Source organism: Vulpes lagopus, chromosome 3 (assembly GCF_018345385.1).
Source record: "Vulpes lagopus strain Blue_001 chromosome 3, ASM1834538v1, whole genome shotgun sequence".
NCBI lineage: Eukaryota > Metazoa > Chordata > Mammalia > Carnivora > Canidae > Vulpes > Vulpes lagopus.
The window spans coordinates 39,321,017-39,349,012 of NC_054826.1; the positions used below are offsets into that span (position 1 = coordinate 39,321,017).

The following is a 27,996-nucleotide window of genomic DNA, read 5'->3' on the forward strand; positions in this document are numbered from 1 at the left end:
TGGCCAGTACAATATTTGAAGGGAGAATATCATAAGTGAATTTGGGGATTTCAATGTCTGCCATTAGCACAGGTAAGTAAAGCTGGTTGTAAACATGACAAATACATAAACATGAGGAGTTTGGCAAGTGTTGACATAATTTTTGGAATCATTGACTTTGGATATATTGTATCACAGATTTGGTAATAAATCTATTTTAAGTTTTTAAAATATTTAACATTTATTTCATTTTCAAAAATCTTAGAGCAAGCAGACAAATGAACAAAATAAAATTTTTGGATTCATAAGAATATGGTCAGTTCGGCATACTTGGCATCTTGATTTATAAGTGACTGTTCCCGCTACTGTTTGACAATCTAAAGTAGTTCAGTTGGACAGAAAATAGAGCTCATGCGACTGATTCCTGAGTAATAGAAATATCCTTATTATCATATCCCTATCTCATAAGCCTGTCGTCCAGAGAAAAGAACATACACAGCTCAGGGTAAATCCACCCATTTGCTTCTCTGGCAAGCACTGCTTGTCTGTATCACTTCCCAGTGTAGTCCATAGGCTCCCTCTCCATCTCTCTCCTCATGGAAACAACCATTGTATGCCCATCCTACTCCATAAGTTTTCCTTACAGCATCCAAGTCTAAACGTCATGTATCTCAGTGCCATTTCACCTCACACTTCCAGATATGGAAAAACCTAAGCAACAGACAAGGTAGTTTCTCTTGCCCACAAAAATAAACTGGCATCATGTTACACTTCCTTGTTGCTATCTCAGTCAACATTTAGCACTATGCCTGGTGCACTGTAAACTATCCAGTAATAACTATTAGTTACTTGATGAGAAGGGGTCAGTAATACCAAACTTGTGGCAGAAAGGATAAACTTTCACTCTTTTTTTTAATATAAATTTTTATTTATTTATGATAGTCACACACACAGAGAGAGAGAGAGAGAGAGAGAGAGAGGCAGAGGGAGAAGCAGGCTCCATGCACCGGGAGCCCGACGTGGGATTCGATCCTGGGTCTCCAGGATCGCGCCCTGGGCCAAAGGCAGGCGCCAAACCGCTGCGCCACCCAGGGATCCCAGGATAAACTTTTACTCAATCTTTACCCAATCTTACTTAAAGCCTGAGAAAAAGACAGGTAGTTAAATTCATGCACAAAATGCCTAGACACAGACATTATTTATTCTGCATGTTCTAAAGATGATATGTATAAGATTAAAAAAAAAAAAAAGAACAGCTTTCTAATGCATCAGGGTTTAGGGGATTAAGAAAATGTAGCATGATGTTTTCAAGTTAGTCTTCCTTCCAGTTTGGAGCATGCTAAGATTAATGGATAATGTGGGAATCTTTATTTCAAACCATTAAGTTCCAAATTTAGTGTCAGTGTAGCAAGTGCTGCAAGGAAGATGGATATTACCCTTTTCAATTTTAGGAGCTAGTAAGTCACATTGCTTGTTTTCAGATTAGCAGATGTTTGTCTCTGGGTATTGCCATAAGGAATTCTGTGTTTATTCAAATAAATAGATTCCCTGGCTGTGAATGATGATGAGCTTCACACATTTCTCATGTGTCTTATATACACATATACTCAACACACACACACACACACACACACACACTCGAATATTTTGAATTTTTTTTTTTGGCAAAGATCCCAATTGACGGTGAAACAGATTATTTTCATAATCTTCTTTGTTGTGGAAAACTGAAAGTCCATATACATTATCTGTAATTTTTTTTTTTTTTTACTTAGCCATAAAGGAGATGGAACTGTCATGCTAATATTAGAATCATGGATGATTTGAAACTGACTGTGAGGTTTTCAGACTATGGAAAGGCCCCCCAAAATGCTATGATTTACCTTTGTAGCTGTCATTATGTAATTTAAACATCTTCCTATCTGTGGTAACCTCTAACATGAGTTTTGTTTTTATTTGTACTGTATCCTGTTGTTTTGAGTGCTGGTGTAGTAGAGGTGTAGGGACTGGAGCATGATTTTATTTTCATATATCAGAAGAGATAATTGTGGAATTTTTCTGATCAAGAAATATTTCAGGCATTTTAGATATTTTAAAAAATGATTATGCCAACCAATGATTCACCTGACACCAATATGTACAGACCACCACAGTTTACTTCTAAAAACATCACCTACCTCCTATTTTGCTTTTAAAGTTACAAAAATTATGCATTGTCTGTGTAAGCCATTTGCATTGCAAAATACAGCTCAGTGAACTCTTTGCCATTTTCCAAAATTACCTAGGAATATACAATAGATGTATTTTTCCGTCAAAGCTGGAAGGATGAAAGATTAAAATTTAAAGGACCCATGACAGTTCTCCGGTTAAATAACCTAATGGCGAGTAAAATCTGGACTCCGGATACCTTTTTTCACAATGGAAAGAAGTCTGTGGCACACAACATGACCATGCCAAACAAACTCCTGAGGATCACAGAGGATGGTACCTTGTTGTACACCATGAGGTAAGGATGACTGTGTTTCCATTTGTGATTCTTTTTATACTTTTTTGTCACCATATATATGTGCTTATGAAGTTGATGGGGCATGGTGAAATATCTGGCTATCTGTTTACCTTGTTTTTCAACCTTAATAATTGTTCCAGTATGAAAAATAAACTGACTGAAGTATTATGCAAGTATTAAAGCATTAAGTAAAATGATTAGACAAAATGGGAGGGGAATTTATAATGTATATTAAGTAATATATCTCAAGTATCTATCCAACCTGTGCTAGTTCAGTATGAAGAATTTCTTCCCCCTACTACTAACCTAAAAAATTCCTGCATCCCAATAAGGTCTAGATTAAATTTCTAGACTCTATCTCAAGATATATATCTGACAATGTTTCTACATAAAAAGGAGGAAAAAATCCCCCGAAATTAGAACAGTTCATCTTAAAAACCATAGATTCATGTGAAAGTATACATTTAGAGAAGTATACGAATTTATAATGATGTTATTAGTTAGATATTATTAGAGAATATAAATATTCTTAATTTTGCTTAAATTGAAGAAAAAATATAATATATATACATATATATATATATCTGCTTTATAAACACTTCTTCCATTTTGAGATTATTGGAAAACCTAGCAGCTAGATATTTTCATTCATTTACAGTTCAATGAAGGAAACACAAATCAAAAAAAGTTGTGAATACTTTTAAAGAAAAAAAATGTTTAAAATATTCCTAATTTGAAGAAATTTAAAATTGTACAGAACTCATTCTTAAGGGAAGCAGTTATTTCATACCCAAGTGACTTGTTAGAATGTTGTTTTTATAGATCTGGACAGTACTTGGTAATTCAGACTGCCCAATTATTCCTTTGGCATGAAAAGAAAATGGAGGCAAAATCCTAGACTCGGTGGATTTTGTTTAGTGTGGGAATAGAGGGATGCTTTGCTTTTGAAGAGAGCTGCCAGAATTTCTACCTTTTTGTACAAAAATATCCAAATGAAAAAGAAAGAAAAAGCGCTGCAAGAGCTACTTTAGGTGTTGGACTCAACTAGTAAACATCTAATAGAATTAAAAGAGTGACAAATCACATGCAAAAATAAAAAAGTGGACAGACATGTTGAGTGAGACCTTTCCAGATCATCCGGGTAAAATCTATTTATAATTGAAACCTGAAGTATTTGCCCCTTGTAAAACACCCTATGCCTGTTTTTTGTTTTTTTGTTTTTTTTTTTTCTACACCTGTTTATGAGCCTAAGTTCAGTATTTATTCTTCTCAGCTATCAGTTTTCTGGGGCAGGATTTGCATCTACTGAGAAGTTTAGCAATTCATACTTTCTGATATGTACAGTGTTCTTCATCAATAACTAGCCTGTTATTGCCGATCTCCTAAACTTACCACCTCCTTTGCTAATATATCATCACTTTCCTTAAAATTTGGGTTTTAAAATGTAAGTTTGGTCATTAATTTACACATGTCATATTTGCTTTAATCAGCATTGGAATCACTTAATGAGTTTACTGGCTATAAAGGCATTCCTACCCCATTTCTTCAGCTACTTAATAATATGGATAAATATATTTTATAAAAACTGTATGATGAATTTGGCATAAATTCCCAATTCCACCAAACAAAATCAAATGTATTTCAGTGAATTATTTTCTTTACCATTTTTCAAATGTAAATAGAAATGAAAATAGGGACTAGAAAGAAGCACAGCAAAATCCTGGCTTCAATTAGGCAGCAGGTTTCTATATAAAACAAAATGGTTGGATTATAGTGGGATCACCCACAAACTCTCTTTCACCTACTCCTTTTTTGTTTTATGCTGTTTGGTGCTGTTTTAGGGAAGGGGATGGGGAGAGCTGCACTGAGGAGAGGAGACATTCTCTTCTCTTCCTAGCTGTCCATGTCTTCTTCTCTGCCAAGTCTTTATCCAAGTATTTGCTTACATCTAATTATAGTCTCAAAAGATTTTCTGAGTCTAGGTGAATTAGGTAATGATGCTTGTCTTGGAAAACATTAAACATGCTTGTCCATCATACAAAATCTGGTGTCACCTATTTTATCAAAACAAATAAATGGATAGAATCTAGTCATTGCTGTAAATAATTTTTTTAGATCTTTTGGTTAACAGCTCAGTATCGTGCTGAAGTTTGTGCCTGCCTCTCTTGCTTTTCTTAATGTATTTGTTAGAGTTAGTGACAACCTAGTCAGGTTGATCAGCCAAGTATTTAATCTATAGGGCTCTTGTTTATATCCTCTGTCTTCTTAATTGGTAAGGCTGACGGTGAGAGCTGAGTGTCCAATGCATTTGGAGGACTTTCCTATGGATGCCCATGCCTGCCCACTAAAATTTGGAAGCTGTGAGTAAATTTGTAATTTTAATTTTTCTTTATTCTTATAAGAGACCTCTCTATTTAATAGTTTTAAAGATTTTATTTATTTATTTATTTATTTATTTATTTATTTATTTGAGAGAGAGAAAGAGCGTGCACAGGGGGAGGAGCAGATGCAGAAGGACAAGCAGATTCTGTGCTGAGTGCAGAGCCCTATGTGGAGCTGAATCTCATGACCCTGAGATCATGACCTGAGGCACAATTAATAGTCGGATGCTTAACTGACTGAGCCACCCAGGCATCCCTGAGAGACCTAAGTATTTAAGCAAGAAACCTCCAATTATTAAAGTCTGTTGGGGGACAGATAAAAAGCATGAAGAAAGTTTAGTGATTTGCTGCAAACACTTTCTAGGAATGTCTGGATGGCTTAGTGTGTTTAGCATCTGCCTTCAGCTTAGATTTTTTTTTTTTAAGATTTTATTTATTTATTCATGAGGGACACAGAGAGAGAGAGGCAGAGACAGGCAGAGGGAGAAGCGGGCTCCATACAGGGAGCCTGATGGGAGACTCGATCCTGAGACTCCAGGATCACTTCCTGAGCTGAAGACAGACACTCAGCCCTGAGTCCCCCAGGTGTCCCTCAGCTCAGGTTTTGATCTCTGGGTCCTGGGATAGAGCCTGGGCCAGGTTTCCTGCTCAGGAGGGAGTCAGCTATTCCCTCTGCCCTTCCCCCAATGCTCTCTCTTCCCTTCTCTCTCAAATAAATAAACAAAATCTTTTAAAAAATACTTTGTATAAGTAATAATCTTTTATTCCATTTTGAAATGTTATTTCAGAATGAGATTATTCCCTATCTCCTCAATGAGAAAGAATGGATTTAATTAATTAGTGGAAAAATTCTACTTTTGTTAAAGCTTTATTCATAGAAAAACAAGCAGAGTACAGATGTTTTTACCCCATAGATAATATCTCCCTGCCAATAAATGGAGATCATTGTGCTTATTTTGTATCATTGCTGACATTTGTTTGACCTTAAGAATATTTCAGGTTGTTTTTCAGATGGAAATATTGGTAGGTGGCAGCAGTGGATGATAATTGTTTCTTAATAATGAAGCCTACACCTAAAAAAATATTCCCTGATGAGAATTTACCCTAATCATAATCTTTAGAAAAGTTCTCGACTTGTTAGGATATCCCATGAATTCCATGTGCATATTAATGCTTTTGCAGGTATCCTAGAAAACTTTGTGATAACCCTCTGGGCTTCTGCTGTTTGAAAATATGCAGATAGATACACATAAGAGGAGCCAAGAGAAGAGTGACCAGCAGAGTCAGCTCTGGTCTTTCTCTACCCTTCTGCTTTTGACTAGTATGCATATATAAAGGGTGTGAGAGCAATGTATTACTGGTTTCCTGTAGAAGAGGTACTTATAAGGACTGAGTCAACTCCTGGACTACCTAACCAGCTTTCTGTTCCCACTAGACAGACAGTCTAAGTAACTATTTTGGTGAAGATATGATTCATAGAAAAAAATAGTGGTAGTGTAGGAAGATAGCAAGCAAAGAAAATAGCAAAGGGCCTTCAGGCTCCTAGCAGCACTAGTCATGGAGAGACAAGTTTATTTATAAATCTAATTCTATACTGAAACCCAAGGACAAACTACTTCAAAAATTGTCAGCCAAACAGGCCTTTGGTGATAACTCCCTCCTCCCCACTCTTTTCCCAATTGAACGTGTATTCTATATTATGGACTACTATGTTTTCTCCTGATTACCACTTCCATTTTTAACAATAATATTATGTATTATGTGTTACTTATATGCGATGCAGTATATTAAATATTTGTATATGTATTAGTTCATCTCATCCACAAAATGATCTTATACTTGGGAAGATTGTGCGTTATACTTTGCCTGAGGCAGTACTTATTTATGCTGAATATCCTGGTGTAACTACTAATAGTGCCCCCTTTTACCTTCAGATATAACCTTGTTTTGGACAACAAATTACTTGTTTAACATACTAGTCAGGAATAGCTTTCAAGCAGTGAGTATAATTAGCTGAAAAGAAGTGTTTATATTTTCTATACAAGATGAATGATGGTGATTGTTGGTTGATTGTTGGTTAGTCAGAATCTTAACAAGGATGATGTTCTAAAATGCCCCTAGATCTTCGTGATCACAAAATGGCTGCTGCAACTCCAGCCGTTGCATCTGCTTTCAAAATAAAGAATTGTGGACAAAGAAGAAGGAACTAGCACCTGTATCAAAAAGATAAAAGCTTTCCCTAAAATCCTAGAAGGCATTTACTCACATCTCATTAATAATCAAAGATGTGTCCCATTGCCAATGCTGACTGCAAATGGGACTGGGAAGAAATATTCTTAACTGGGCACATTGTCAGTCTGAAGAAAATTGGAGGTATTTTAGGAAGGAGGAAATGGATAGTGATTAGAAAGTAAATAGTGTCTCATATAAGAAAACTGAAGCTAAATAAAAATCTGTTTTCCACCTCAGAGCCTTTATACATGCTCTTTTCTCTACTTGGGTCACTCTTCCCTTCATTCTTCCTGTAACTGGCTTCTTTTACTTTTCCACTTCTCAGCATAAATGTCATCTTCGTAGGCCTTCCCTAATGACCTTATCTAAATTTACATATAGTGCCACCCATCTTCCTGATTATAATACATGTTTAATTTAGATGTATCACACAATAATTACTAGTTTTATTTGTTGGTTGACTTTTTTATTGTCTGGAGACTGTAAACTCCATTTAGAGCACAACTTATTTTGTTCAGCATTTCCTAGCACAGAGCCTACTATAATGTACACTCAATAAATATTTATTAAATATACAATAATCAGGTTTTAAATGTCCCTTTAATGTTTAAATCTCAGAAAAGCCTCAGAAAAGAGGATTTAAGACCTGTGGGGAATTAAACAAACAGAGAAGGCTTGATATTAAAAAGTAAGCATCTGAGCTCAGTGGGAGAGCACCATGAATAATTACCATTGCCTGCCATTGGCTTGAGAGGAAGCAGTGGGGGTTGATTTATTGTATAGTTAGTTCTCTGACCTGGCCTAATTAGCACACTTCTTAAATTAAGAAACTGAGGCAAACGTGGGCTAAAAATGCTTTGACCCAGTTTTTGAGCAAACATCTTGCCAAAATATCACGGAAGAAAATAAACAAGAGAGAAGCTACAGGATTTTGTAATAGTTTAGTAAAACACTGTAATAAATGTTTATGAGGCAACCTCATCCATATGTTGATAAGAACTAACCTCAGAAAAACAGAAGTTTTCCTTACTACTTTCCATTAGACCCTGATTGTCAGTGTTATATCACACTTTTTTGCTTATTGGCGATAGAGCCCTCTTCATAAGGCCAAATAACCAGAAGACAACATACATGATTCAATTGACATCTTTTAATTGCTTTTTGAGGAAAATACAAATAAGACTTTGATTATAAGAGATTCAAATGATATTCTGACAATAAGATCTAGGCGAGTGTTAGACCTTGTAAGGACTTGATAAGTGATGGTTTCCTTACTGATTATCAAGCATAGTGCCTTATAAATAAGGAGAGAGTGATAAGTAGAAATTTAAATGAATTTTGAGTAATAAATAACTTTAGAAATTATTTAGTGCGCCTGCTTCATACAAATGGAAAGATAAAGGACCGTAAAAGTGAAGTGATAATCTATATTAGCAGATACTCTTCTGATACCAAGTCTATGTTCCCAGTGTTATTTCACCACAAATTCTTTATAAGCCCAACGAAAGCTTTCTGTCTTCTTGTTAATTTTTTTCTTGGGTAATCTGCTGATTTATTTGAAATCTGAGCTCAACATTTTGACTAAGTAGCTGAAGACTCTTTTTAACCTTATTTTCTTTATGCTGAATAGTCTCAGATGAAGGAGGTTTTCATAAAAAGTACTTTCTAGATACTGAAATGAAGAAATAAGGTATATCACCTATTGTGATATACCTTAGATATGTCTTCTACATCTTAAAACACCAACTTTTTAAAAAGTTTTTGTTTAAGTTCCAGTTAGGTAGTTGGGGCACCTGGGTGGCTCAGTCCATTAAGCTTGTGCCTTCAGCTCGGGTCATAATCTCAGGGTCCTGGAATTGAGCCCCAAGTTGGACTCTCTGCTCAGCAGGGAGACTGCTTCTCCCTCTCCCTTTGCTCCTCTCCAGCTCAAGTGCACGGTATGCGTGCTGTGTCTCAAATAAATAAATTATTTAAAATAAATAAATAAATTCTAGTTAGCATACAGTGTAATATGATTTTCATGTGTACAATGTAGTCATCCATAAAATACCTGGTGCTCTTCACAAGTGCACTTCTTAATCCCCTTACCTATTTAATCATGTAGATCTGCTCTGCATTTTGGGAGATTTCCACTAAGAGACGTGAACAATGAGTAATCTCCCCTTTTACAATAGTTTCGTGTTTATTGAAGATTTTATACCCGATTGAGTTTCTAAGACATTACAAGTATGAGACATTGAATTATATGAAGTGAAAAGTGGATGGTAACAAGTTTTTTCCTCTAAAACTATATTAGCAGCCCATTGGCAACACTGAGGTAGGAAAAGGTAGAGTCCAGGCACTGTTGTTAATGATGGTGCAATACAATACCAAGAGTGTTTTAATTGTTACAAAATGACACAAGGTCTAGAATTGGTTTCATCCCTAAATACTTGACCATCAAGTATCCCTGCTTGGATTTTGAGAATATAATATACAGTTTTTGCCTAGAAAAATCCTTATTAATAGCAGTAGAGTAGAATGAATATCATTCTATGCTCTTACCTCAGTTTCCCCACTAAATAGCTATCTAAATATTTAAATCCTTAAATAAGTCTCATTGTTTCTGTGGTTCAGTTTATCGTCTGTAAAATGAGACAAATTATATGACCTCTGAAATCCTTCCATGTTAATAATCAGTGATTCTATGTTACCATAAACTTTGGCTGTCTTCTTAGTCAAGACCCTTCCATTAAAAAAAGAAAAATTTATAATGATTGGAAAAATATTTTACTGAATATGGTACCTGCAAATTGTAAGCAATATGGTTCTTCTCAAGCTACTATGCTCTACACTTCTTTGGGGGATTTTTAAAAATAAATCATGTTTTAGATGCTAATAAATGCATTTCTTCTTCTTAACAAATGCAATGCTGAAATGATTCAAAATTTTAAGTCAATGAGATGTGTTAACTTGACACATAACAAATAATAGGAATTATTTCACTATATATGTGTATCAAATTATGTTGTACACTTTAAATGTCTTATAATTTTATTTGTCAATTATACCTTAATAAAGCTATAAATACATACATACATACATACATACATACATACATAAAAGATTATTGCCATGAAAAAAAGTCAATGAGGGCAGCCATGATTAAAAAGTAAAATTCAATAAGAACAAATTCTAAAACCATTCATTTATCAATCTTACATGTTTATGAAAGAAGTAATAACCACTAAGTTAATTCCTAGTATATTCTCTCGAACTTCTGGAGAAATTTGATTACAAAAATAACCTGATTGTATGTTGGTCCAAAAGTGATGCTGGAGTAGACCAGACACTGTAAAATCAGGAGAAGACTGGCTACACTTTTCTGCAAAATTCATCCCAGAGGCAAGAAGAAGCTTTGGTTCAAGAATGAGAGGCATGGCTCTCATCTTTCTTATGGAAGCTTCACATGGGTGTAAAAATGCAACCATAACTTCACATCTCATAATATTTCAGCTTGGATAAAGATTTAAACAAAACTCTCAAGTTTGGTTACGTTGGGGCAAGTGTTGGCTGAAACAGGGACACATTATGATATTAACAAGCTCTAGGAACTTCCCTTTGTGAACAATTCCTTAAAAAATGTATATTAAAATATATATTTTAGTTTCTTATTTTATATTTTTAACTTTTATATTTTATGACTATGTTGGTATAAAGATGAATAGAATTCAAGTTGAGTTATGTTCACTTTTTTTATTTTAAATGAAATTAAAACATTGTTTGGTCACCTAGAAGTATTGCGGACCCTGGACACTGTCTACTGTGCCTAATGCAGAAGTTGGCCAAGGAGTAAAGCTTTCACAGTAAAGGAAGCTTTTGCTATCATATCTGCCTGATATAACCCTGGAAACTTTCTGCTTTTACTAAGTGCTGTTCTCTTCATTTTTAATATCACTCTATATCTAAACAAAGGAGAGTATATACTATCATTCTACCCCATGTATAATGGTATTCTGTGACTAGAAACCAGAAAAGCTATAGAATCTTCTTCCTCACCTTCTCACTCATTCTCTACACCTCTTCTCCCAACCTTTCAGAATTACAGATCAGGATTATGACCTCACTTCTCATGTAGAAAGATGGCTGGGTGAAAAGTGACATGGTAAATGAAAATGATTGAGAAGTGTAATGAGCTAAATGGTGTATCTCATCAGCATATTGTCACAATAGTAAATACCATAGAAAGGAGAATTAATTTAAAAGGAAGTAAAGTCAGACTTCTTTTAAAAATGGATGCTCAGTAAAATTTCCAGTGTTACTTTTCACATTTATCATGACCGTCCCCTGACCCAACATAATCTGAACCCATGCTACTGCCTCTAACCTTATTTCATTTCTCATGTAGTTCAGATTTAGTCATATCGGTATTCCTGTTCTTTCTATAACATATAAAGCTTCTATCAGGCCCAGAGGAAAAAAAACTTTTGTTCACCTATCCAGCAGATTCTTCCCCAAGACTTATATAGCCTACTCTCATTTCTGTCATGCATAAAATGGTCATTTCCTCAGTGACCCTCTCTGAGTCTTTGCCTAAAATACGTCCATGTCTTTCATTTTCTACCCCCTCACCTATTGTGTACGGCTTTGTTTCATTTAACGCTACTTGAAATTATATGTTTATTAGCTTGTCTATTTCTGTCCCCATTACTGCCATGCATGTTCCACAACATCAGGGAAACTTGTTTATTATGTATTTTTTCAGCAAGGTACTTTGTCTTTTGTAGATGCTTAATAACCATTTGTTGTAAGAGTGAACAGATGACAGAACAAATCAGGAAAATGTGTTTCAGTTTTCCTAAATTAAGGAATATGGGCTCTGCTTTTGGTCCTGCCTGTCCTGGCCATGCAATTGAAAATATGAAACTGGTAGGACTCATCAGCTAATTAGGAGACTTGCAGTAGCATGACCCATGGACCATTTTCCTTTCTTTCCTTTCAGATGCGTATACTAGAGCAGAAGTTGTTTATGAGTGGACCAGAGAGCCAGCACGCTCAGTTGTTGTAGCAGAAGATGGGTCACGCCTAAATCAGTATGATCTTCTTGGACAAACAGTAGACTCTGGAATTGTTCAGTCTAGTACAGGTTAGTGCCACTTGATTATTCCAGATATGTCAGAAGAAATATAAACAGTTTTTGTGACAATGTGAGAATTCAGTAAGTTCTTCAATAACACAGATAGAAAATTTCACTAACCTTGAAACCAGATAAGCTAGGAATTAGTGTAAACTCTATAGATTTATGCCCTTGGATTCATCATTTAATGTCTTTTGGCCTCTGTTTCTTTGTTTGCAAAATAAGGTACCAGTTCTATGAGATCAGGGTAGCTGAGTATTCATAAATGTGAACTTTTGGAGGAGAATGTATGTATTAAATTCTTACACTTCCACCTTACTTGTTGACTGTGGTCACCTTGCAGGGTTGTTGGAAGGAATAAATTAAATCCATGAAGAATACTTATGAGAGTTTCTGGCACATATAAAAAAATTCTTAATAAATGTTAGTTATTAATATCATCTAGGCCTGACTTATTGCAATGATTCAGTGAATCTTGGTGAATTTGTAGCAGTGATCATTATACATAAGATACCAAACACTAATTCCTTCTACAAATCCATTTGTATCTCAGCTATGGATCTTCCACAGCTAAATCCTACAGAAACATCATTACATTACTGACCATTCCACTTTGGCATTAGAAAAAAGTGGGGTGCCATTCTTCTTAGTATTATAACCATTTTACCAATGTAATACTAAGAACTGGAGCAAGTGCTATTAGGCAGCTGGACCCCAAATTTTAAACTTTTGAAGTTGTTTCAAGAAATAAGAGTTTAGTTATGTAAATATCCATTTTGCAACTAAATGGAATGTGATCATTGGGCTAGAAAATTATAAAAAGTTGAATTTTAACCCTTCTGCAATCTCAATAATTTTAATTATGTTCAATCATTAAAGCCTTAACAGAAGTCAGCAGTTTTTATAGCTGTCTTTAAAAATTTAAATTAGGGATGCCTGCGTGGCTCGGCGGTTGGGCATCTGTCTTCAGCTCAGGGCATAGGCCTGGGATCCCAGGATCGAGTCCTGAGTCTCACATTGGGCTCCCTGCATAGAACCTGCTTCTCCTTCTGCCTGTGTCTCTGCCTCTTTCTCTGTCTCTCATGAATTAAAAAAATAATAATAATAAAATTAAATTAGTTCACTAATTTTGGTAATTTCTAAAAAAATACAATTTGGTAATAAATAAGGGTAGAAGTGCTATTTTTTTCAGAAAACTCTCTTCTTTAGATTTCAGGTTTTATGTCAGAACCCCAGTAATTCTAAAAAGTCCAAGTAATAGGTCAATATATCTTATTCTGATTATTGGAAAATCCTTGCTTAATGGGCTCTGCCTTTTGCTTATTTTATCACAACCATGGCTACTCTGAAAGTTCAAATACTTATGTTTCTTGTTTTGAAAAATGGAGAAGATTGTTCCTCAGCTTTGTCCACATTAAAAATGCATGTGGAATACTGGGAAGGTTTTAGGCTCTGTAGTGAGAAAGATGTGCACTCAAGTCCTGGTCCTGCCACATAGAAGTCTAGTGACTTTGGGAAAGTCATTTTTCTGATTACAGTTGGAAACTGTCTCTTCTAAAAAGTGGAGATTTTATACTTTTTCACTAAAGATAATATAATACACTAAGTAGAATATTACATATAGTAAGCATGCAAAATGGAATGTAGTAGTTATTGCTATAGTCTTAAAGATATCCCAGAACATGGAAAATACTGAAAACTTTTCTACCTCACGAGTTTTGTGGGAAAACAAACGAAAATGAGAAGTGTTCACTTTCAAAAATAAATGCTATTATAAGCTGGATATTGTGGTAGGCACTGGACAGTCAATGACAGACAAGGCAGAGAGCTTGCTGTCATGGAATCTGAAGTCTAAGGGAAGACAAACACATGAACTATAATTATCAAAATGGGTGTTAAGTGTTGTGATTAACATTTTTGTGAGGGCAGAGACCATATCTGTCTTCTGTATCCCTATTATTTACTATAGTAGCTGAAACAGAAGAGGCACTAAATAAATATTGTGAATTAATGAATAAAACAATAAATGTATCCAGCCTAGGATAATCAAGGAGGGATTGCCTCAGGGGTTGCCTTTCATGTTGTTAATCTGTACTTGTTGGGAACCAAATAATCACTGTTTTAGGCCCAGCAGATTGAAAATAATCTTTCCCTCAAGAAATTCTCCATTACCATTAGAACGACAGTAACTCAAACACAGTGGCATACATTCAATACTAGAACTATATACAAATCACAAGTGTTACTCAGAGGAAGAAGTGGCTCTACTCTAGTTCTAGTGCTAGTGACCTTGACATGTCACTGCATCCCTCTTTATGACCAGTTTCCATGTCTGCAAGGTGAGTGGCTAAGTCTGATGAACTTGGAGACTTCTCTGGTTTCATCAGGATGTCGCCTACACAAATTCTAGTTATTCATAAATGATATACAGGCATAAATGGGGCTACGGGAGGAGAGGCAGTGGCCTAACCCACCATCATCAAACTGTCTGGACCTCATAAGCTGGGTCTGTTAAAAGTACTCATTCTGTGCTAAAGCAGCAAGCATTATCTGTACAAATAAGAGCTTTCTCTTATCATTCTTATAAATGGATATTGGTGGGGGGAAAGGGAGGTAAGGAAAATAGTGAGCAAATTCTCAGATGTAGGAGCTCAGGTTGGTGTACATGTTCAATATCAAAATAAAACACTGAACTATACTCCCTCTGGGTCTACTTTAGCTCATCAAAAATCCACTTTGGTAGATTTCTATGGGAAGAAACAAAGATCTTTTTAAGGTCTTCAATCCCATGTTTCACATATCCATGTGGAACCCTAAAAATATTAAGGTAAATAAGCATCAAGTATTTCTGTCAGAACAGTAGGACTGATAGCAGGAAAGACCACCACATGAAGAATGATTAGATAAAAACCATCTACTTCTACCTGAAAATTCTCTGTGGGGAGAGAAGCGATTCAGATCACCTCTTAGAAGGGGTTGCCCTACTTGCCTAAGCCAACTCACATGTAAACACACATTCATATGTACTACATACCAGTGATCTCCTTCAAGTCAAATACCTCTAGATCACTTCGGTGACATAGCAGGAGGAAATATGAGATTCAATCCAATGCTTGGATTTTTAAATTCAGTGTAAACACATTAGAACCCCAGTAACCTTCCTGGTGTCTACCATAGATTTGGAGGAAAACAATAAGTTGGAGATTTAGTTTGAATACACCTACTCACCTGGCAGAGAAAAACCTTTACAGGCACATAGAAGAATGAGTCCAGTCAGTTGGCAAATCCAGTGCAATTCTAAGTTATTCATTCGTTTATTCACTAATTCTTTCAACCATTTGCTCACTTACTGTGTTTGATATTGCAATTGAGCCTAGGAAAGATAGATGAAGGACATATAATTTCTGCCTTCAAGAAGCTCATAGTTGATTGATATAAGTAGCTAACATACACTTGGCATTGTTCTAATAATACAACAATCCCAGGATATAGGTATTAATGTTATTATATCCATTTTACAGGTGGAACATAATTGAAGCCAGAGAGATTTAACTGTTTTTCCTAGATCACACAGATAGGCAGAGGCAGAGCTATAATTTGAACCTGGGTAATCTAGCTGCAGAGTGTTCTCAACCATATAACTAGTAACAGGCTACAGAGACATGTGTGAAATGCAATAATGTGGTATAGCATGGATTTAAAAGTGTGGACTCTGGAATTATACCGTGAAGGTTTAAATACTGGTTTTACTACTTATTAACTCTCTGACCTTTGGCAAGACATCTCTCTGTTCATCTTTCTCTTGTACTATTTGGGGATGATAAAAGAATCTATTTCATGAGCCACTGTGAGATTTAAATAAGAAACATGCATGCAACCTGCTTATTAGCAAAGTGTCTGACATGTACAAATTATGTAATAAATATTAGAAATTACTATTAATAATAATAACAGAGCTAGTACAAGGGAGCCACATGGCATAAAGAAGAAGTCATTTCTGCTTGAAGTATCAGGAAAGGCAGTTTGGAACTGGACACCAGACATGGCCACCTATCTCATTCTACTACACCACAGTATGTTTCCTAAGTAATTCTTTAAGGAGTGCCCATGCAAAAATTACAATAGTGATGAAAGAGCATGTAAATATGACTTCTACAAAAAATATAATAATTAAATTAGTCATCAGGCATAATAATAATAATATGGCCAGAAAACAATAAGAATATAATAATATGTAATGCCTTTTTAAAGTACATGGTGATGACTATAAAACCTTCATATTTACCTAAATCAATAGACAGATTTGATCTAAGGAAATTTAGGTTAGCTTTGCTGAATAAGAATGTTTCTTCTTTATGAATGACTTTTATCCTTAGACAAATAACCAAGAGAAATTGTAAGATCCTCTTTCTTAAAGATAGTCTTCTCTGGATGAGTTGATTTAAGGATGACCCTGCGGGGTCAAAATGAATGAGGAAGGCACCCATTTTCTCTGACCAGAGACAAGAGTGGTGATTAACATTCATCCAAGGAGCCTCAAGACTCCCATTTATGAAGCTTAGCACATGATCTTCAGAGAAATCATTGTAGCCATGAAATATAAAAACTGGGGGTTGGAAGTAGGGCAAAAAAGATCTCTATCGTCACCTGATCAAACTATTCATATTTCAGATGAAGGAATGGGTCTAGAGAGGCTAAGTGGACTAGAACTCTAATCATATTTTTAATTTTTTATTCCATAACTCTTTGATGCAGATATTAAAATACCAATTTCTCCCTCAATGATAATTTTTGATTCCTTATTCCTATTTAAAAAGTAGCGTAGAAACTTAGGAAACATATAGCCTTAGAAAACAGCCTAGAAGCACACTTGAAAGTAAAGTGACAGGTTTACAGAGGCCTAATTCACTACAACTTTGTTGAAGTGAATGGATGCTTTTTAGAGCTGAAGAAAATATACTTCTATTGTTTCTGTCTTCACACTGTCAATCTCCATGTGACTCAATTTTTAAAAATAACTTTCATATCTATCATTTCATTTTATCCTCCCAGCATCCTAGGAAATAGTTAAATAAAGCAATATCATTTTAATTGAACAAATGAGGAAACTGAAGTCAAATAAAGTTAAACAAAGTATTTATTCTTCAAGTAAATGGAAGCCAGTTCTAAACAAATCCTTGAAGCTGCTTTATACAATTATATCCCTGCTTCTTTTCTTTCTCTCTCCTTAATTTTGTATGGTAATGTATCAGAAATATTGTCAAATCTAATTTACAAGCTTCCCTGAGGGTTACATGATATGCAAGGATATTTGAATTACAATTCTAGACTGTTGAATTAGAGAAAAAGAATTTGACATGCTTAGTGCATGAGCACTTGATGTCTAGAGATACTCTTTCTATTCAATATAGGAGATTGATTTTTTTGTTGTGTTTTTCTTTTATTTTTAATCTATTACAACATGATTCTGATTTTGCTGTCTTTTCTTTTCCTTACTTAAATGTTTTGTGCCAAGACTTCTTAGATTTTGTTTAATTTAGGAAAATGATTTCAATAGATTTGAAGTCCTCTTATTCTCTCTCTAATTTGTTAGTGAGGAAGTGGTTTATATAACAAACAAAATGTCGAATAATAGCTCCTCCAAAATCATATTCTTTGTAGAATCTTCCTCAAATGTCACATTGTGAACAACAAAAGATGATAATGGAATATGTATAGACACTCATCTTTCTGACATTATATGAAAGATGGAATTTTTTCTTTCAGCTGATGACATTTTGTAAACCACAGTTGAATGAATGGTTAGAAATAATAATGCATACTCCTGAGAGGGTGAAATGTAACATGGCCATGTCCCCACAGGAGTATCTTTTCGTAATGCTGGGAAAATTGGCTTTCTACATTTTTCTCAAATTTAAATCACTTATTTCTTTCAGATGACCTTGGAGTCATCACCCAAGGTATCTATAGAAACTGAAAAGAAATTAGTAAACATTGTATTTACCCTCCCAAAGACAGAGTCTCATGGATGTTAATTTGTGTGAGTGTCCTTAAACCTCAATGCCTCCCTTTTCACCACACACAGATGTTGAATACTTAAAATATGTAAAACCATGCTATATTCAAAGAACTATCCCTCTTCTCAATTAGCTTTCAGTTTGATGAGAGGGATATAAGCATGTAAATTAGCTAAGATAAGAAGTATGAGATTTTATTATAACTGTAAACAGAAGGTATAAATAAATTTGAAGTTACTTACCAGCAATCAATAAATGACAGTTGTTATCATTATTAACAATTTGCAATGAAAACACACTTGGGAGTGTGGATGATTTCCTCTTATAAAGAGTCAATGCATTTTTTTTTTTACCAATACTTTTACCAGTTCTGAATGGAGGGAAAAGAGAAGAAAATGGAGAAAGGAACTAAAATTTATTTTAAAACTCCTATACAGCATGATCTTAAGTAGAGCCCTTATTCTTTATTCTCCCCACAATACACTTCTCACTATTTTACAGATTAGGAAACTGAGGATCAGAGACTATAAGTGAATTACCCAAGGCTATCCAGAAAGAAAATAGCATATCTAAGTTTTAAACCCAAATCCATTTGTTTCCAAGGCTAATAAACTTGCTTCTATGTGACATTTCTTCCTATTCCACCATGGACTGAGCCCAATTCATAGATGAACAAAATAGTCACTAATAATAGATTTCAAGTAGAGAATTTTGTAGGTCAAGATACTGAGATGTGAAAATGTGTGGTGAGACATGAGACATGATACTGAAATGCATATTACAGCTATGACATGGAGAGTCTTAAATCCAGGTAACAGAGTTTACTTGTCAGTAGGTAACACTGGAGACATTGTGGTCACACTGGGGAAGGACAGAGTGTTTGTTAGTGGCATCTGATGGATAGAGGTCAAGTAAAAAATCCAACAATATGTGGGACAGCCCCCACAACAAACAATTAACTGGCCTGAAATGTCAATAGTGCTGAGGTTTGAAACCTTAATGCAGATAATGGGAATGCATTAAGGTATTTTAAGATTTTATGTATGCTTTAAAAAGATTACTCTGGCATCAAAATTTAGGGAAACTGGCGTGAGGAAGTGACTGGAAATAAACAAGGCAGTTAATCTACAAAGGAGATAAGAGCAGTGACCATGAGATAAGGCATAGCCAGAGATACTGCAAAGGAGAAATTAAAATTGTAATGATCAACTGATTCCTTTCTCTCTCCCTCAGAAGCCCGACTTAACATCCAAGGTTTAATTCTAAGATTTTAGCCTGAGTGAGCAGACAGATGAGAGGACCATGAATTTAGAGATGGACTCTTAAGTGGAAAAGCAGCACAGCTCTACACTATTCATTATTTTTTTATGAGAAAGGTTAATGAATGTCAGTTTTTGAACATACTTAGTTGGTGATGTCAATGAGAAATCAGCATCTCTGAGATGTCTAGTAGATATTTGGGAGTACAGGTTTGAAATCAATGTCACTTAGAGCTGTTGATTTGGCAGCCCTCTATATACAAATAGGGCAGGAGTGAGAAGGGAAATTCCTGGTTAGAGTCAAGAAAAAATGAGGAAGAAAGCTGAAAGCAGAACTACACCAGGAACCTCTACAATTACTTTGCAGAAAAGTGAAGGTTGGGATATTTAGAGATCATGGACAGTTTTATCCATATGTAGCTAAAAGTAGATGGCCAGGCCATGGGCTGAGATATAAATCACAGGTTGTGTGGGGAAATTTTTTAGATGAAGGGAAGGAAAAAGTTTGGTGAATACCAAAGAAAGTGATGTTTTCTTAGTATGAATACACATTTCTCTCCTGCCCACCCACAGATAGCTAAATATATATTGAGAATGGATAAAGCTAAAAGTTTCTACGATTTACAATTGAGGAAATATAACATCAATTTAAAAAAGAAAACTCCTATAATTCGGGTTGTATATCTATCACTTTGGATCTCCAAATGAAATCAGACTTTGATGTATACAAAGATCATGAAGTATGCCCAGGTAGTCCACTGTTTCCTAACCCAAGCTAGGAATTGGGACAGGTTCAAAAGCTATATTGAAGTGGATTTTCCTTGGCCTCTCTTAAAGAGTGGTTTGTGTATCTAGGTGGGACCTGAAGAACCTTCACAAGTGATTCTGATGAAGGTATTCCTCAAAATAAATTTTGAGAAACCCTAGGTTCTAACCCACTCTCCTCATTCCAAAGATCAGGCTAAGTTAAATAACTTACCCAGGGTCACAGAGCTGCTAAAAGGAAGTGTGGTCTGAGAACTGGAATTCCCCTAACTTGGACATCAAAGCTACTTCATTAGATAGCCTGAATGTCTTCCGCTGTGGTAAACTGGAGATTTGGTCTGTTCTAATCCATTAGTATGTGTCATCAGGATCTTGCACATTAAATGCCTTCTTGGTCATTAAAACCAATCTGTAAATAGATGCTCAGCTATGTCTCATAAATGTGTGATGTACCAGGATAAGGATGCAGCAATATCCATGAGATCTCTGGCACCTCAGTCTCATCCTCGAAGCCTTTTTGGTGTTTTTATAATGTCTCCGTTCTTTCCTGGATAAATGTTTTTCTCCTCAGGAACCAAATGTCACATAGAGAAAGGATGTCTTAAGTCTAGGTTTTTGCTGCTGTTTGAAAAATCTGGAGATAACTTCTTTTCAAGGTCAAATTGCTCACCTTACTGTCTGTTTCACTCTCTAGGAGAATATGTTGTTATGACCACTCATTTCCACTTGAAGAGAAAGATTGGCTATTTTGTTATTCAAACATATCTGCCATGCATAATGACAGTCATTCTCTCCCAAGTCTCGTTCTGGCTCAACAGAGAGTCTGTACCAGCGAGGACTGTCTTTGGTAAGTGACAATCAGGACATGCAGGCAAGGGTCTGGAGGACAAGTTATATTGGTGATGTTGTAAATTGAATGAAACAATAATCATGGGTTAAAATCTGAAGTTAGCACAGTAGAAAGAAGGTTCAAAGAATTACCATTTCATTTTCATTATGGTGTGATTTTTAAAAACTCTTTCTTTAAATAGCAAGCTGTTTTTAATGCATGTAAATAGATGCATGTAAATATCAAGTAGGCCCACGCTATGTTTAAGACTCTTTACTACCAAATAAAAAGCTTAAGTTTATAATCTAAACTGAGGATTATCATGTGCAGAGATCCCTATGGTATCATTCTTCAATAACAGCCAACTGTTTCAGATAACTGAAAAATCAGTTTTCTCAGGGAAAAAAGCAAGACTTTGCTGCAAATGCCCAGAAAATAGTTTTTTCTGGCACTTAGCAAAGTGCTTCTAGGTTGGAAACCACATCTTTGCTCTCCCAAGTAGTCTAGGAACGCAGGTATATGAAGATCCAGAATGACCCCAGCTGCAGAGCAAAAAAGTAGTTCATTTCAAACTCTTTTTTTATTACCATTTGTTAGTATTTACTAGTGTTGAAGACACTTGCTAGAACTGAAGATTGAACTCTTGTCAAGATACGTGTTTCTGTATGCATATTCAGTGTGAACCTTTTATTCACTGGAAATTGAAAAAAATAGAGAGCACATTTTAGGTTTTATGTTTATTTTTGTGGAATGAATAATAGCACTATAGTGAAAAGGATTTTTTTTTAATGCTAACTCTTCCTCTCTTCTTACCCTTAATAAATCCTACCTTTCCTTTTTGGAAATTATCTAAAGCATTTTGAAATGTTTTATAAGTTAAAAATCTTGCTCTTAACATTTTCAACAATCTGATATCTCAGCCAACTCATGCCCTTTTGGTGAACATAAACTACATATCTGTAAACTCCATTGTGGCAAATATTTCCTTGTTTCAAGTTATATATTTCTAATGTTTTTCGTTCAGTACAATCACAAATACAGTTTCTCAAGGCCTTTGGCCTTTTAACATTTACTTAGTGCACATGTTTCTATTGTTTTTAGTCTCAACTCAGCACATTCTTCTGTGCTACGTTAGATGCCTGAGAGGGTCACATATACTTAAAGAAAAAATACACAAGGGAAAAAGAAAAAAAAGTTGTACAGATGCCTTATTATAAGGCATCCAGAATGCAACAAAGCTGAAGTCTCTTATGTCTTCAAACATCATCTTCTTGATGGTCATGCTCTGTCATTTAGAGGCAATGTGATTATGTAATTTTGCTGCCAGGTAGATACACGTTTTAGGTTCAATCTTCACTTTTCTAAGATTCAATTGCCTATATAATGAGAAGGCAATTCAAGTAAAATAGTACTGTTTAAAAGATTAAGTGAGAAGAATAAAATAAAATATGTAAATTGTCAGGTTGAGTTCTTGGAACTCAGTTGATGAGCTCAACACATTTTTGTTCTTTTCCCTGTACTTATAGCAGGAATTGTAAGATATCACACACACACACACACACACACACACACACACACACTCTCTCTCTCTCTCTCTCTCTCTCTCTCTCTTCCCTTTATGCTATTCTTACTTTTAATTTATGGATATATTTAGTTTAAGAACACTCATTCCCAAATTACTTCTGACAGTTGCCTACATGAACCAAAATTTGAAAAAAAAAAAAAAAAAAAAAAGGAATTCATTGTAGCAGAGATTTATTAACAAGGACTGAAGTTGTCAATAATAATAGCCATTAACTTTGTTCTTGGTATCAGGCTCAATGCTAAACACTTTATTACAGCATTTTATTTAATACTCATAATAGCCCTCTGAGTTAGACTTATTAAAATTAATTTACAAAGAAATAATTTTTTGAAAAACCAACAGAAGTTCAGAATTGTGAGGCAATTTTCCCAAGGTCATTCAGCAATTACAGAGCTGGGATTTGAAACTGGGTTGTTCTGTTCCTCAAATACCAACATTTAATTACCTTTGCTCTTTGCTCAAGTTAATATTGATATGTAAATTTAAGGGCTGTTTACCAGCCAATATTTCTTAAACCATTTGTTGGTTGTATAATACAGATAATGCCCCAGACCTTTCTGTAACACTGCCAAAGTTTAAGTCTATTCCCTACATCTGTGACCATGTTTCAAAAATATGATTTAACAAAAGTCTTTGTGTTTGTTCTTAATCTTCTCACTTCCTAACATAGTTAAAAAGATCATCTACCTTAAAAATTCATGGAAAACTAGGGACTATTGGATGGTTTAAAGCAGCTTAGAAAAATCAACCACTGGGATCCCTGGGTGGCGCAGCGGTTTAGCGCCTGCCTTTGGCCCCGGGCGCGATCCTGGAGACTGGGGATCGAATCCCACGTCGGGCTCCCGGTGCATGGAGCCTGCTTCTCCCTCTGCCTGTGTCTCTGCCTCTCTCTCTCTCTCTGTGACTATCATAAATAAATACAAAAAAAAAAAAAAAAAGAAAAATCAACCACCTACCAGCTGTGTAACACTGCTGATTCTCTAAAAATTAATCAAAAAGGGTAGTTATAGATAAGAGTTTTAGATACATCAGATGACAGTATCTTCCACAGCAATAATTTATCATCTTTAGAATGCTTTTACCTATTAGTGCTAGGAGATGGTGAAGTTGGGACTAGTCATTGGAAGAGGTTAGAAGTTCTTCCATACTATGCAGCCTATTGGGTGAATTAATTAATATATTTTCAAATGGCTTACAAGGTATATTACAATATTCTATTATAATGCAATACATATACTAATAATCTAAATAATCTAAAAACAACTGACTTGAAAACTGCTTTGAATATTGATAACTTTAATCACTGGGGATGGAATCGCAGAATAGGGCCAGATGAGGCAGCATTAACAGAGAAAGGGAAAGCTTATGGACATTTGAATCAGAGAAGCTTGTGCTCAAATTTTTGTTTTGCCATTTCTGTGCCATGTGGCCTCAAGCAAGTGACATGCAACACATTTCAGGAGTTCTTTCAAAAAAGGAGCTGTGTCAGAATTAGGGGGAAAAGATAGTATAAAAGCAGAAGAATATATAACAAAATATTATCCTAAAATAATTCAATTACCTATCAATTATTGATTAACAAGAAGCTATGGGCTTCTTGGTTTATACATTTAGTATATACAGATATAATATTAAACAGAGCTGAGGACCCAGCAATTTCTTGTGTTATCAGAGACAGTAAAGATCTACGCTTTCTGTTTAAAGAGTTGGGGACAATAAGATAGTATAATTTCCTTTCCTGCTCAGGATACCCTATTCAATGTGCCCATTTAAAGGAACTCACAATATTAACAGCTTCTCAATAGCAGAGCAATCTATCCCTCCAAGAGGTCCCCCTCAATCCCACCACACTGTGAAATGCAAACGCATCCATCCCAAACCAAAATGGGATGAACTAAAAAACACAGTGTATCTGTGGTCCTGCTGGTTTCCCTTTGCACAAGTAGGCTGACCTCCAGTGATCAAATTTTGTAGTGTGAACCTTACTTCATTTCTTTCTTTACAGGAGTAACAACTGTGCTCACCATGACAACTTTGAGTATCAGTGCCAGAAATTCCCTCCCTAAGGTGGCTTATGCCACTGCTATGGATTGGTTCATTGCAGTGTGCTATGCCTTTGTTTTCTCGGCTCTGATTGAGTTTGCCACAGTCAATTATTTCACCAAGAGAGGTTATGCATGGGATGGCAAAAGCGTGGTTCCAGAAAAGGTAAGTACTTTAATATCCCCTGTGGTATGTATCACCGGTATGTCTTACTAAACCTGTGAGATGGCATGTTTGGACCTCAAGGGATGGATGAAGAATGCAGAGACTAGGTAATGAGGATTCTATGTTTCTTAAATCGTAAGTGACTGTATGCTAGGGTAATTTTGGTAGGGCTCAAGAGAGAGGTTGTTTAAGTGGGCCAATATACAGAGTAGAGTGAAAGAGATAAAGGAGAGATGAAGATAAACATTCCTACTCAAAAATGCTTTCCTATGGTCTCTGAGAACAATTTTAATCAACTTGACATTAGGAGCAAATAAAGTTATGCCATTATAATTTGAACTTGAAAATCATTGTCTTTTGGTTGATTTCTGAGCCTAATCACTTTGGTCATAAATATTATTACTCTAATGTCTCAATTGAATTGAGTTTACAAAATGCATTATCACCAATTTTCAGTGAAGTAAAGGACAAGAAATATATTTCCTTTCCAAATTAGAGGTTTGCTTTAAGGATCATACACGGAAGTCACAGAAAAATTCTTCATTGTAGAAAATTATTAAGTCAAGCTCATTACTGCTTGCCTAAATTAGAACCTATTTTAGAGTGTATTTTAAAGCACATGTGTGGAGGATATTTCTACTCCTGTGGCTTGAAGGAAAAATATGTCAAAATGTAAGCGAGCCTTGGGATGATGGAAAGAAGGTCAAAGTCAGAGACACAGAGATTGTAAAACATCTAGAAATAATCTAGGAGGAATCACTCTGTAGCAGCTTTTTCCCAAATTCTATTCCTGGGAGTACTAGTCTTATGAAATAGTCTCAAAGAATAAAGTTCTGTGGTTGAATACACTTGAATAATGCTGCATATCACAGTCACAGGGTATTTAAGAATCTGAAAGAGTCTATAGTAAAGAAATTAATTTAATGGTGTTTTCCTCATAGCTCTATGGATGTACTAAAAAAGAGAATCTTTTGCAGTGGAAACATCTACCATATTTAAACTAATTTATAGTGTGTTACTGACTATAAGATGAGCCATTAATATATGCAAAAGTAAGAAAGAAAATATGCTGCCAAGTAAAAGCTCCTATAGATATACCCCTCAGGCACCGATGAATCAGCTAACACCCTGATAATCTCCTACACAAGTAAAAAGCAAAAGAAAGTTCTGTGTAGAACGCACTATGGCAGCCAACAGAACTTGAACCAAGCTCTCAAAATTCACTTGCCTTGAAACATACTTGCCAAGTATTTAAAAAAAAAAATCTGAATTTGCAAACCAGGACCTTGGCTCAGGTTCCATAGAGAGAAGAGACAAGACAAAGGGATTGCACATACCATTTGGAGAGAGGAGTAAGAGAGTGAGGACAGAATGATTATCAGATACTTACTTTAGCCATTGATGGTCTCCATTTGTCCTAGAGTAGAAGGACAGCCCAAAGAACCATACATGGAGAATGGTTAATCATAGGACCAATTATAAGACATCATATAAAACTACCAATTATAAGACATAGCCCAGAGTCATAGATGTGAATTTATTTATTTATTTATTTATTTATTTATTTATTTTAAAGATTTTAGTTATTTATTCATAGACGCAGAGAGAGAGAGGCAGAGAGGCAGAGAGGCAGAGACACAGGCAGGGGGAGAAGCAGGCTCCCTGCAGGGAGCCCGATGTGGGGACTCGATCCCGGGTCTCCAGGATCACACCCCAGGCTGCAGGCGGCGCCAAACAGCCGCGCCACCGGGGCTGCCCCAGATGTGAACATTTTTAAATGCATATCTTAGAATCACTGAAATAGTCTGCTAAAGTGCTTCAGAATTGGTGATATCTAAACATGGTTGATATTTAAGTGGAAAGTGATGTGCCAACATTGGGGAAAATTGCTTTTCTATCTTAATATTTTCTTTGTTGCAAGAGGCCAGTGTCTTTCTGATTCTTTCTCATCAGTATCAGTTATTAGCAACTCGTTAGATGAATTTGGTCTGGAAAGCATAGAATTTAGGTTGAGGTATGATTGAACTCACCTTTCAATTTATATTTATCTCTGGAGTATTTACCTCTAATGAAGGTGATACAGGTCAGACCCTGTATTCATGTCTCAAAGAAAATACTCTGATCTCTATTAATCTACAGTCCATGTTATTCAGTATAAAAATATAGATGTTAGGTAGAGTTGTATCATATATTATTTATCATTATCATTATCATACACATATATTATTTATCAATAATTCATATATATCTATCATCCTAATGAGAAAGATAATATTTTCTGTAAATTATGCCTCTAAAAACCTTCCCCAGGGCTTTACTGGTTTGATTTACTTATTATAGGGAGTGTGAGCACAGTGTGATCCAGGTCTCATGTTGACATTCAGAGAGTATGAATAAAATATGCTTTCTATGACCAGGTGAGTGTTCAGGAGAGTTAAATTTTCAATCTCTGACATGGTATAACTTGAAAAAAAATTTTTTTTTGTAAGGCATCACATTAACAAGTGAGCCTTCAGGAGCCTGCTTAAGATCCATTCTCGTATGGTAAACTGCTGGAAGAAATATCAGTTTTTTTAAAAGAATATGGAGGAGCTCAACATTCTCAAAGATTAAAGAAGATTATTAAGTATTCTTTCCCAAATAAGCCAACCAGATATTTCTCAATATTTTATTCAACATATTTTGCAAATAAAGGCACCTAACTTGAGAAACTTTAGTACTGGAGTATTATCATAATTTGGCACTGGGAGAAATGAAATCTATTAATAATACAAACTCTTCTCCAAGAATTATCCCTGCTGCAGATTATTCATTTCAATTTATCTAACAGGATGTCTGTCACTCAACAAGTTTTGGTTAGATTGGAACCTACTGCCTCTCTTCAACAATGGAGTACATACCATTTTATCTAAAGGACATGTATGCTTTTTCATGTAGTCTGTAATGTTAGAAGTCTTATTTGTTAAAGGAAAATGGACTAATACAAGTTCAATTTGGCAGTTTAATTGCATTGAAATAAATCCTATCTATTTTTTTTTATTCCAGTATAGTTGAGACAAAATGTTACATTCGTTTCAGGTGTACAACGTAGTGATTCCACAACTCTATGCATTAATGCTGTG

General features: G+C 35.3%; 1 protein-coding gene across 1 annotated transcript in view; it reads left to right on the forward strand.

The window, feature by feature from the left end:
* The window catches only part of GABRA1 (gamma-aminobutyric acid type A receptor subunit alpha1), a 55,859-nt gene that overhangs the window by 24,814 nt on the left and 3,049 nt on the right, over positions 1-27,996 (forward strand). The window contains exons 5-9 of the mRNA XM_041747223.1: positions 2,262-2,482; positions 4,760-4,842; positions 12,077-12,220; positions 20,947-21,099; positions 24,672-24,874. Of these exons, the coding sequence (XP_041603157.1) occupies positions 2,262-2,482; positions 4,760-4,842; positions 12,077-12,220; positions 20,947-21,099; positions 24,672-24,874 (804 nt within the window). The remainder of the gene's footprint in view (positions 1-2,261; positions 2,483-4,759; positions 4,843-12,076; positions 12,221-20,946; positions 21,100-24,671; positions 24,875-27,996) is intronic.